General features: G+C 45.7%; 1 protein-coding gene across 1 annotated transcript; it reads right to left on the bottom strand.

Annotated features, from left to right (window-relative positions):
- Nucleotides 1–10,792: 10,792 nt before the first annotated feature.
- On the bottom strand, nucleotides 10,793–11,533 carry LOC136544644 (uncharacterized). Its single transcript, XM_066536731.1, has one exon. The coding sequence runs from the start codon at nucleotides 11,531–11,533 to the stop codon at nucleotides 10,793–10,795; it is 741 nt and encodes a 246-aa protein (XP_066392828.1).
- Nucleotides 11,534–12,373: the final 840 nt, after the last annotated feature.

Genomic DNA, 12,373 nt, shown 5'->3' with positions numbered 1-12,373 from the left:
TCCCCCTCCCTCTTTGATGTGTTTTGTGCCCTTTTTGTTCTGCGTTGATGTAATAGATCAAAGAAACGCATGTTCTCATTTTGACGCAACAAAGTTGCAGCGGGGGGCATAATAGGTGTTAGTTTGTTTTAGTTTCTGTAAATAGAGGTGAAATGTATCTTTTGTTTACGTGATGGAATTGTTGGATACTTGCATTGCTTTCATGTTTGTATTTTTTTCCTGAGGTAATGTGCTCAATGAGGAGATATAACCGGTGAGAATTAGGTGGGTGGTTATATATATTTCAAATAGTTTGACACCACGGTGTATCATTTACATTTTGACATGTCATGATCTATATTCTATATGGTGCAGGTTAGTAGGTGCTCAAATCCATTCTACAAGTCATTTGGATATCCGGAAGTTGCATGAGGCCTACTTTGCCCTGGTTGACCCACTCTGCTATTTAGATGCAGTAAGGATGTTTATTGTTTGATGATGACTAAATTGAAATTTTAGTCCTGTATATGAATGATGATGCTCAATCACTGATGTAGCAGACGCCAAATATGTGATGGCACAGTTGTTTTATGTCTAGAATGTGAAGTTGTGGATATATTGCTGTTGCTGAAGCTTCAACGCTACACTTGATACAGACAACTATGAAGTATGAACATAAGGTACATAATATGTCTTGTTCTGTCCTGCAAGACGCACAAGCTGGATGTGCCTTCCTGCAAGGGTGTCGTAATTGATAAACAACATATCACTGCAGCCACAACAGCACGAGCATACATTCTATATTCATTTCAGCAGAGCTGTTCCTGTTCGGCTGCGTAACTACTCACTCGTGTCTGGATTCGTGGATCCGGGCCCCCTGTCCTGCTTGTTTGCGAGTGTTGACTGTTGAGAAGGAAGGTCACAGTCTCACAGAACCGCTTGTGGAGGGCTCCCTGTGGTCCGTATCGATCAGCAATGGCCATATGGCCCCCATATGCATTGCACGGTACGAGAGGCGGGTATGGCCGTGAGGAGGCAATGACCGTGTTCAGCAACGCAAGGCGATTGAGATCGATGTCTGGGCGAGGCGACGCGACGTTGACGACTCATGAACTGATGACATGGCCCCCGGACCAAACAAAGAGAGCATGGCTCTACCGATCGACTAGAAACCTGGGGCGCGGCATTGCCGCGCCATCCCTGAGCTGATCAGTAGTGATTTCAAACGAGAGGATATTGATGCAGAGGCGGCAAGAAGGGGGGCAAGTGGGGATCATACAAATATTAAAGTTTTCAGTTGATACCCTCTTGTTATTACACTAATCAATGTATTTAAGTGAATTGTCCTTGTTTTTCTTTAGTAGATGAAATGCTGCAAGTATTGTTATCTTTGGTAAAATATAGTTTATGTATGCATATAATTCTCAATTTTTTTTTGTTGTTTACAATTGTCCTACTACACTATCTCATCATTTAAGATATACTGTGTTCACCCACGCATTTATAGTAAAATAAAAGACCAAATCGTCAGGTGAAATAACATCTCATCTATTCAAGACATACCAGGTTTCATTGTTAAACATAAACAAAAACAGAAGTGATAGAGGCACAAAGTCGATTAGCGTCTATCTATAATTTTCCTCTGATATATATTATGGCTTTTTGTATCCTGCAGGCAGTAAAAGTCGAGAATACGGAGTATCAAACATGTGGTTTTACCAAAAGAAAACACGAGGATATCTAGTGTGTTTCTTTCAATTAAAAATAAATGGTAAAAATACAAATTTGTACCTTTCTTTTAGGTCACGGCTCCAATTTGACTATTTGGTGTATAACTCTTTGAAGATTTATGCCTCTAGAGTAAAGATAAAATAGTTGCAAATTAGCTTAACATAGATAATTCAAGATGAAAGCAGAGGCAGAGTTGAACAGCAGTTAACAGAATAACCTGGTTTATTGATCTTACCTAATTTTATCACATAGGTGATATAGTAATGTTACAATCTCAACGGTCATCTATTGACCGGACGCTGCAGCAAAACTGACCAGACGCTGAACCTCCAGCGTCTGGTCGTTTCCAGTAAGGGTCCAGAAACGATCTTTGCCGACCGGACGCGTCCGGTCGCCCTTGACCGGACACAGCCAGCGTCCGGTCAGACAACCTGACCACTGAGCTGCCACGTCAGCTGGACCGGACGTAGACGCCAGCGTCCGGTCAGTTCGAGACCCAGTGTCCGGTCGGCGGTCAGTTGATCGACGCCGGTGTCTTCGCTGTTACAATTGACCGGACGCGCCGGTCTCTATGAGACCAGCGTCCGGTCACCTTGTGACCAGCGTGACTAACTCCTATTCACCTCTAACTTTTTCTCCTTTGCAAATGTACCAACACCACCATGTGTATGTGTGTTAGCATTTTCACAATCATTTTCCAAAGGATTAGCCACTCAACTTGCCACGCCATTCAATCTTAGCGACGATGCAAAGTTAGACCACTCAAGTGGCACTAGATGACCGATATGCAAACAAGTTTGCCCCTCTTGATAGTACGGCCATCTATCCTAAATCCGGTCATCAACTTCTCTACACACCTATGACTGGTGAAATGAAATACCCTAGGTTATACCTTTGTCTTGCGCATTCCATTCCATCTCCTCCAATGTTGATGCAACACATGCACCAACATGATCATCAATGATATGATCCACTTTATATCATCACGTGATCATATTGGTTCATCGATCTTGACTTCACTTACTTTTCACCGTTGCCTTCGTCCATCGGTGCCAAGTCTTGCTCAAGCTTCTGTAAGGTCCTAATATGGCTAGAGGGGGGTGAATAGCCTATTTAAAAATCTATAAATCAACTAGAGCAATTTGATTAGTATAACAAATAGCGTAATGCAAACTTGCTCTAGCTCTACAAGGGTTGCAAGCCACCTATCCAACAATTCTAGTTGCAATGATTACTTAGGCACACAAACTTGCTACTCTAAAGAGCTCAACTAGATGAATGTAAATAATAAAGCAAGCTCTCAATTCTAATTACACTAAAGAGCTTGTATCAACTAGTTTGCAAGAATGTAAATAGGTGAGTAGGATGATTATACCGCTGTGTAGGGGATGAACCAATCACAAGATGAATATAAAACCAATCACCGGAAGAATATCAAATGGCAAGTGACAACCGATTTTTCTCCCAAGGTTCACGTGCTTGCCAACACGCTAGTCCCCGTTGTGTCGACCAACACTTGATGGTTCGGCAGCTAAGAGGTGTTTCACAAACCTCGTCCACACGATAGGACACCGCAAGAACCGACCCACAAGTGAGGTAACTCAATGACACGAGCAATTTACTAGAGTTACCTTTCGGCACTCCGCCGGAGAAGGTACAACTCCCCTCACAATCACCGGAGACGGCCACGAACAATCACCAACTCGTGCCGATCCTCCACCGCTGCACCGAGCCGTCTAGGTGGTGGCAACCACCAAGAGTAACAAGCGAAATCCGCAGCGCAACACGAATACCAAGTGCCTCTAGATGCAATCACTCAAGCAATGCACTTGGATTCTCTCCCAATCTCACAAAGATGATGGATCAATGATGGAGATAAGTGAGAGGGCTTTGGCTAAGCTCATAAGGTTGCTATGTCAATGAAAATGTGCAAGAGTTGGAGCTTGAGCCAGCCATGGGGCTTTAAATAGAAGCCCCATCAAATAGAGCCGTTGTACCCCTTCACTGGGCACAACGTGGGCTGACCGGACGCTCCGGTCAGACTGACCGGACTCTAGACCCAGCGTCTGGTCAACCGATGTAAGCCACGTGTCATTGTCCATTTAACAGGAACCACCCGATCGCAACGGCTAAGTAGCGACCGGACGCTCCGGCACAAATGACCGGACGCTGGACCCCCAGCGTCCAGTCATTTACAGTAAGGTTCCAAACCGGGTTTTCTTCGATCGGATGCATTCGGTCCATCACGACCGGACACACCTCAGCGTCCGGTGCAAAACCCTGGATACTGTGCTGACCCGTCAGTTCGACCGGACCCAGACTTCCAGCGTCCGGTCAATTTAGATCCAGCGTCTGGTCACTTACAGTGACCTCCAACTTTTCTATCTAGGGCGCCGGTGGCACCGTCGGACTGTCCGCACTCTACGGGCGGACACTCCACCGGTGAAGTATCTTACCCTTGCTCAAATGTGCCAACCACCAAGTGTATCACCTTGTGCACATGTGTTAGCATATTTTCACAAATGTTTTCAAGGGTGTTAGCACTCCACTAGATCCTAAATGCATATGCAATGAGTTAGAGCATCTAGTGGCACTTTGATAATCGCATTTCGATATGAGTTTCACTCCTCTTAATAGTACGGCTATCTATCCTAAATGTGATCATACTCACTAAGTGTCTTGATCACTAAAACAAAATGGCTCCTACATTTTATACATTTGCCTTGAGCCTTTTGTTTTTCTATTTCTTCTTTTCCAAGTTTAATCATTTGATCATCACCATGCCATCATCATTGTCATGATCTTCGCCATTGCTTCATCACTTGGAGTAGTGCTACCTATCTCATAATCACTTTGATAAACTAGGTTAGCACTTAGGGTTTCATTGATTAACCAAAACCAAACTAGAGCTTTCAGCTTCACTGCCATGCGGTCCATCGCTCCAAAGCCTCCGACTTGCCCTTCACGCTTGCAACCGGTCTATCAAGCCAAGTCTTGTCTTGATCTTCTCCACCTTGATCACATGACTCAATGTCATGTCTCATGTGCAATGAGCTCCTTCATCATCATATGTGTGAGCTTTGCAACATCTCCGAGCCATTTTCACCTTCATGGCATATGTTGCTCACACATATGTACCTGTGGATTAATTACCTGTGTATCTCACATAAACACAATTAGTCCACCTAGGTTGTCACTCAATTACCAAAATCACACAAGGACCTTTCAATCTCCCCCTTTTTGATAATTGATGACAACTCTACAAAGATATGGAAATTAAGCTCTTTTGGATTTATGTTGCTTGCCCAAGCAATTTTACCATGTGAAAATGATTTTGGACAAGTACCACAAACCCAAAGTGGTAGTATTAGCCCCCCCTACATATGTGCTAGAGTGTTTGATTTGAAGCTCGCACATATGCATAGATTAAAATTATGGAAGAGTAATTACTACTAAATGATGCTAAGGTGTATAGAATAAACCTTTGAAGCGTGTACCAATCGGAGTTGCACCTTTAAGTTTATCCTTAGCACCATAGTTAGCTAGTTATCACTTGGAAATAAAAGCACTATATACCTTGTGAGATCAACATTAAAAGCAAGGTACTACCATTACTTGAAAAGCATACCAAGTGTCTAGCTATCATCCTATGCATGCTAGTTATCAAATCATCATTCAAGTTCTACAACTAGCATACACCACACAAGCATGCATATTGAGTTTGAAAGCTTATGCAATGCAAGCAAGCACATGAATATGCACATATCAAATGCAATCAATCAAAGTTCATGAGCTTGCTCCCCCTACTTGTGTGCTTCTCTTGTCCAAGAATTTTGATCCATATCTTTTCTTCAATGTTGCTCCCTCTTTGTCCATGTCCATGTCCAACCTCTACTTTGAGCTTTTATATCTTATCTCTCTCCCTTGTACAATCTCAATCTTGCTCCCCCTACTTTTGTGCTTCTCTTGTCCAAGAATTTTGATCCATCTCTTTTTTTTAATGTTGCTCCTTCTTTATCCATGTCCATGTCCAACCTCTACTTCTTTGAGCTTTTATATCTTATCTCTCCCCCTTGTACAATCTCAATCTCAAAGCTTTCATATCTTTGTACAATCTCTCCCTCTTTGTCATCAATTTCCATAAAAAGGTGTGCTTCTTATTGATGCAAAGATATGCATTTGGGGTAGATGGTTGAGGCTTGAATCTTGCATTTTTTATGGACATCACTTGATTATTGGAATGACACTATTTGTAAATACCACTTGTAACTTGTACCACTTGTATCTTGTGTAGGGCTTCTTGAGATACCACACATAAAGATTTTTGATCTTGAGATCAATTTGTGGGACACCTCCCCCTATGTGATAGCATGGGTCATCCATTTGATACACTTGAGCTCTTGTAGGTGAAGGATGCATTCTTTATTTGATGATCACTTAAAGTTGAGGATCACTTATGGAACCATCGTCTTGCATAATTGATACCATGTGTAGATATGATATCACTTGAAAGAATTTTCTAGTATGGAACCACTTGTTGGATTTATCAATAAAAAATTATTTCTTGAATATTTGCTATCTTCATGAGTACCACTTAAAGATATCACTTGTGAGTTGATCTAGACATCATTTGTAGATTCTTGATGAAATACTAGGCTATCTTTTGAGCCAATTTCTATTTTCAATTTTCTGGAAAAAAGAAAATGCGAAACCAAGCTCATTCTTTACTGTTTCGGCCGAAAACCGGCAAAAGCCGGCTCGGCCCACCTCTCCGCGCGTGCGCAGGCCGCACCCAGGCCGCAACCTGGGCCTAGGTCGGCAAAGTCGCTCGGCCGCGCGCGCCCGCCTAGGCCATGAGTTGGCCCGTTCGATCTCGGCCGTTCATCCAGCATCGAACGGTCGCGCGTCGACTTCGGGTGAATAAAAACCGCCGACGCCGGCCTCCAACCGAAACCCTAACTCATTTTCTCCTCTGCTCTCTCTCTTCGCCGCTCACACTTCTCTCCTCAGCGCACCACAGCGGCAACTGAGCGACGGCGACCAAGAGCAAGCAGCCACAGCGACCGAGCGACTGGTGCCGTTGCCGACCCCTTCACCGGTGTGCGCGCTCCCCATGCGGGTGAGCGCGCCGCCGTCGAGAGGACTAGCGGCGACACCCTTTTCCCCTCGGTGAGGAGCTCCCGAAACCCCAAAACCCTAAATCTCCCGTCCTCTTCTCCACCTTCTTTCTCTCAGCCTCGCGAGCACACGCCCGGTGGCGGTATAGTGGTGAAGTTTGCCATTTCCCCTTCCCCTTTTTCTATTTGATTGGATTTCTTTCGTCTTTTCTTCTCGGATCTATCCGATTTCTACCTTTTCTTTTCGAATCTATCCGATTTCAGGGTTGGGGATGGGGATGGAAGTTAGGGTTAGGGTTACGGGTTCATTGTTAGGGTATCACTGTTGTTCTTTTCCTGAATTGATTGCGGGTTTTAGGGTTCGGTTTAAACGTGAAACCGAGCCCTCCTTCTTTCTTTAACCCAGTTAGGGTTAGGGTTCATCCGAACCCTCCTTTATTTTCTCAGATCCGAAAGGATCTAAACTGATAAGCTAGATCTATTCCTAAACGAGGCTCTGGTACCATTGCTAGGACTGTTAAATCCCTAGGACCATAGATCTAGTCGGGGTGCTTGATGAAACAAAGACCTAGAACACGTTCTAGTGCCATGATAGAGAGATAGAGAGAGGTAGATGATGTCTGACGACCTGACACCACGAAGGGGGTAGATCCAGAGGCCTCCATCGGGTTCGTTGGTGAAGTCTGCGCACGGGCAGCGACAGTCGGGGAAGACGTGTCGGAGATGCGGTGCTGGCGGTGAAGATGACGACGGCGCAGTGCTGTGGCAGAGGTACTTCCCGTCACTGGCTGCGCCCCTCACTTAGATCGGGTTTAGGGTTTGTCGGTGGGGAGCTCGGCTTAGGCGAACCTCGTGATTAGAGCCGCCGGCCCCCACCTCCTTTTATAGCGTAGGGTGACAGGGGCCCTCCAACCATGGTGGGCTGGGCGCCCCCGATCAGGGCGCAAATCAAAGGCTCAACTGGGCCGTTGGGTCCAGTTAGGTTAGAGATCAATCTAACACATCACATCAAAACAAATACATGGTGGCTTGTGAACTGCCAAGAGGATTAATCGAGGAAGTTTTGTCGGTTCAGTTTTGTGATCCAATAGAAAAGTTGGGGTCGTTTAGAAAAGTTCATCTAAACAATGATCTATAGTTCAATCTCAATAAATGTATTATGTTTTACATTGCAATATAATGAAATATGGTTCAGTTATCCCCCTCCCTCTCGATGTGTTTTGTGCCCTTTTTGTTCTACGTTGATGTAATAGATCAAAGAAACGCATGTTCTCATTTTGACGCAGCAAAGTTGCAGCGGGGGGGGGGGGGGGCATAATAGGTGTTAGTTTGTTTCAGTTTCTGTAAATAGAAGTGAAATTTTGTTTACGTGATGGAATTGTTGGATACTTCCATTGCTTCCATGTATGTTTTTTTTCCTGAGGTAATGTGCTGAATGAGGTGCGGTTATATCAAACGGTGAGAATTAGGTGGGTGGTTAACTGGTTATACATACTCCCTTCGTCTAGAAAAGAACATTAGGTGGGTGGTAATGTTCAGCAACGCAAGTCGATCGAGGCCGCGAGATCGATGTCTAGGCGAGGCAACGCGATGTTGACGACTCATGAACCGATGCCATGGCGACCGGACCAAACAAGCAGGTCAGGCAGCTATGGATCGAGCGCCGCGTCCATGATTCTGAGGACAGTTCGATGTGCCACTAGAATGTCATCAGCACAGTGACTACTAACTTGTAGCAGCACATTATATTGGTTTGAAACTCTGAATGGTCTGATCGCCTTCCTCCACGAACAATCATTGGGACATTTTTTTTGTTTATTTCTTGTGAATTTTATATGGGAATCGCTGGCTCTGATAACTGACGGCTCATCTCTCTGAAAAACGACTAGGCTGAGGGCAGATACCAGTAACAGTTATGCTTTGGTTTTGTCTTCTTAAAGGTCTGCTGATGAGGTTCTGAATGTGGAATGGGGTCGCTGATACAACCTCAATTTTTTTTCTAAAAAACATGCATATGCAGCAATACAAAATATGCAGCAATGGAATGTCAGTACCACAACCAAAACTATGCGGAATGTTCGAACACAATATGCATATGCAACAATACAAAATATGCAGCAATGGAACGTCAGTACCACATCCAAACTTATGGGGAATGTCAGATCAATCTTATAGTATAGTCTGCAGAGTCAATAAAAGATTTATGCACAAAACACTATAAATATAGCTATGGTTATGGAGCATTGGGATAACTCAACCGTCTGAAGACGAATTGATTAACATGATGGGCTAAAAACTAAGAATTGAAAGGTGCCAATACAAGCATGAAACAAACCGAAGAGACAAACAGCAAACATATGACAGACAGCATGAAACAAACCGCAAACATCATACAGAAACAGAACAACTTATATGGCAATAATAACATACAAACCAAACATAATAAAGAAACAGAACAGCTTGTGACAAAAGTAGGAGTCTCGACAAATAAGCAACAATTGTGATTCGATCACACATAAAACATCGATCGACTCCAATACGATTGCTAAACTAGCATTTCTGATTAATAGCATAGCATGAGAATCAGCAGTAGCATGCAAACAGACTCCAAAGTTATGATTACGCCAAATGCATATATGTAATGGGTTATTTGGACTGCTACCATTGTAATTTTTAAAGTTTCGAGAACTATCATTACTATTCACTTATTGTGAATCTTACCATTATAATTCTTCCCCTCTTTGAAATATGCCACGGTATACACTTGGAAAGGATTTAGGCCCACTTGCAGACGTACACTGCATCATCGTATTTTTATATGGACAAAACTGCCCCTCCACCTTCCTTTCTCTATAAATCACTGACATGTGGACCCCACTAGTCATCTCCTTCCTCCTTTCCCGTCTCCTCCAGAACAGCTTCTTCCCCACCCATGCTGCCCTCGCACGCCGCTGCTAGCTGGCTCAGCCCCCGTGCGCCGCCGCTGGACATCATGGCAAGCACGAGCGGCGATAGCTGGATTCATGGCGGCGGCGGGTTCGGCGAGCGACATGGCAAGCACGACCTCACCCGCTCCATGGCAAGCACGAGCACCGAACAGGGATAGAGGCAGGAGGTGTCGTACGCCCTCAACCGATCCCATGCCTCATGCTGCATGCCGACGCCTGTGTTCGTCGGCACCCGAGCTCGCCGTCCCGAGTTCAGCCGCGGCAGCGCGGATCGGAATGCGCTCGGTTGTCAGCCTGCCTGGATCCGCTTCTTTGGCAACAGGGCCAGGAACACGGTAGTGAGCTCGTGCGCGACGGGGAAGAAGGCTGTTGCGGCGGAGGCGCCCACTCCTGCTTCCGCGGCGCCGGTGGGCACTCGGCGCCGGCAGCCGCAGCATGCTCCCCTCCGACGTCGTGGGCTCTGCCTTTGCCTCTTGCACCTGGGCCTCCGATCCAGCCTCACCATGCGCGTGGCGTCGAGCGCCCTGCCGACGAGCTCGAGAGCAGCCCCAGTCGCCTTGGTGAACCTACAAGCGGACGGTGCCCTATGCAGGCGAGCACCAGTGGACAGAGGAAGAAGGGAGTAGAGGATGACACGTGGGCCCTCTAGGTCAGTGGGTGGAGAGAAAAAAATGACAGGGGTATTTTAGGTCATATGAAAATACAGTGACGTGCAGGTGGTCCCGTTATGGTTTCAAACCTAGAAATGGCACGGATGAGGTAGAGACAAAATTGTAAAGGTATGTTTTCAAATAGATGAATAGTAATGGTATATTTTAGAAACGTAAAAATTGTAATGGTATGGATCAAAATAACCCAATAATGAGCAGACACTTAGAGTAGGTGCAGTGGATCACACCACGTACACGACACGGGTGCAACTTGACTTAGGGTAGATGGAGGATCTTGCAGACACACACGCCTCCTGACTCCTTGCAAGTTATTGACCTCAACCCTTTGATTGTTGCCTTTAGCTTGCTAGTTGCCGCCATCTTCGTCTTCGTCGTCAGTGACCTCAGTCTCAGATTCGTCCACCGCATAGCCATATTTTGAGTACTGGTCAATGAGGGCCTGATGGTAGTCACGCAGTTTCTTAGCGATATTCATTTCTTCGTGGTACCAGTCTTGGAATCTCTTGGGATGCTCGGCCAGCTGTTCTTCACTCATCTGGTTAGCTTTAATCGGGCAGGGCATTGCCAACAGAAAGTCGATCTCCTCCTGTGCCACCAACTTCTTGACCAGCACCTTTTTCGTCTTCTTCTTCCCAGCCGGCTCGTCCGCCCTAACCACAGGCATGTAAGGGGCAAGCTCCTCCCTTGTGGCCTCGCTCATCTCCTCGTTCGCGGCCATAGCCTCCTTCTTGAGCTTCAGGATCTTACCCTCCTCCGACTTGAGCATCTGGATCTTACGATCTTCCTCCTTCTTGAGCTTCAGGATCTTACGATCCTCCGACGCGCTCTCCTGTTTCCCCTTGAGGCCAGAGCCACCGGTCTCCGACGCGCTCGCCTGTTTCCCCTTCAGGCCAGAGTCACCGGCCTCCGCCGCGCTCGCCGCCTTCCCCTCGAGGCCAGAGTCACCGGCCTCCGACGCGCTCGTCGCCTTCCTCTTGAGGCCAGAGTCGCCGGCCACCGACGCGCTCGCCGCCTTCCTCTTGAGGCCAGAGTCGCCGGCCACCGACGCGCTCGCCGCCTTACCGCCACGGGTCCGTGACCGCCCCATAGCACGCGACCGAACCCGAGATCTCACGGGACCCCCACTCTCGATCTAGATCTGGATTGCGAGGGTGCGGCGGCTGTTGCTTGGACACGGAGGGAGGAAGGGAACTCAAGGCGGAGAGCCGCAGCCGGGCAACCCTAAGGTCCATCGGATGCAAATGGGCCAGGCATAATCATAAGCGCAACTTGTTTACCCGGTTCGGCCTTTTTAACTCTGATGATTTTCCTTAAAAAAAACACTGATGTTGATACTGTGGGCTAACGGAAGTAACTAAACTTTGGCGAAACTTGCCATACCATCATTCATGGGAATCCTTATGGTTCAAATATATCCAAATACTGGGTTTTGCAGCTGCACTAAGATGTCGGTGACATGGAGGTTCTTACACTTGCACGTGCAATTTCCTCATGTCTCTCAAGCAATATATTTTAGAATTGTAGTGCAAGATTTATTTTACATAATACATTAGGAAACTTTTAAGTTAACTTGGTATTGAAACATGTACATTCTTGGGTAGCTAGCAAGTTAAATGAACCAATTTCATACGCTAATATTTACTTTGGTGTGTTCCTGTGCAACAAATCAACAATCAGTACTGGATGGTTCTCAGTGGCCATACGTTTGTCATTAATAAGTGGAATACATGTTTTACTCATCTCAAAAATTGGCAAATAGGAAATCTCATGATATAGATTTTAGCTTTACCTAATCGACACAAAATGCCTATCAATTGCAAATGATTTCCCGATATAAAGTTCGTAATGGTTTAAATCTGGAGAGCCGGTCTGGAAAACCTGAATAAATCAAGTTCAGAGGGACTGCTATTGAGATTACGAGGATCTT

This window comes from Miscanthus floridulus, chromosome 3, assembly GCF_019320115.1.
Source record: "Miscanthus floridulus cultivar M001 chromosome 3, ASM1932011v1, whole genome shotgun sequence".
Taxonomy (NCBI): Eukaryota; Viridiplantae; Streptophyta; class Magnoliopsida; order Poales; family Poaceae; genus Miscanthus; species Miscanthus floridulus.
This window is presented reverse-complemented; position numbering and strand designations above follow the sequence as displayed.

Coding starts and splice junctions, on each gene's coding strand:
- LOC136544644 (XM_066536731.1), bottom strand. CDS start 11,533: ATGGGGCGGTCACGGACCCGTGGCGGTAAGGCGGCGAGCGCGTCGGTG.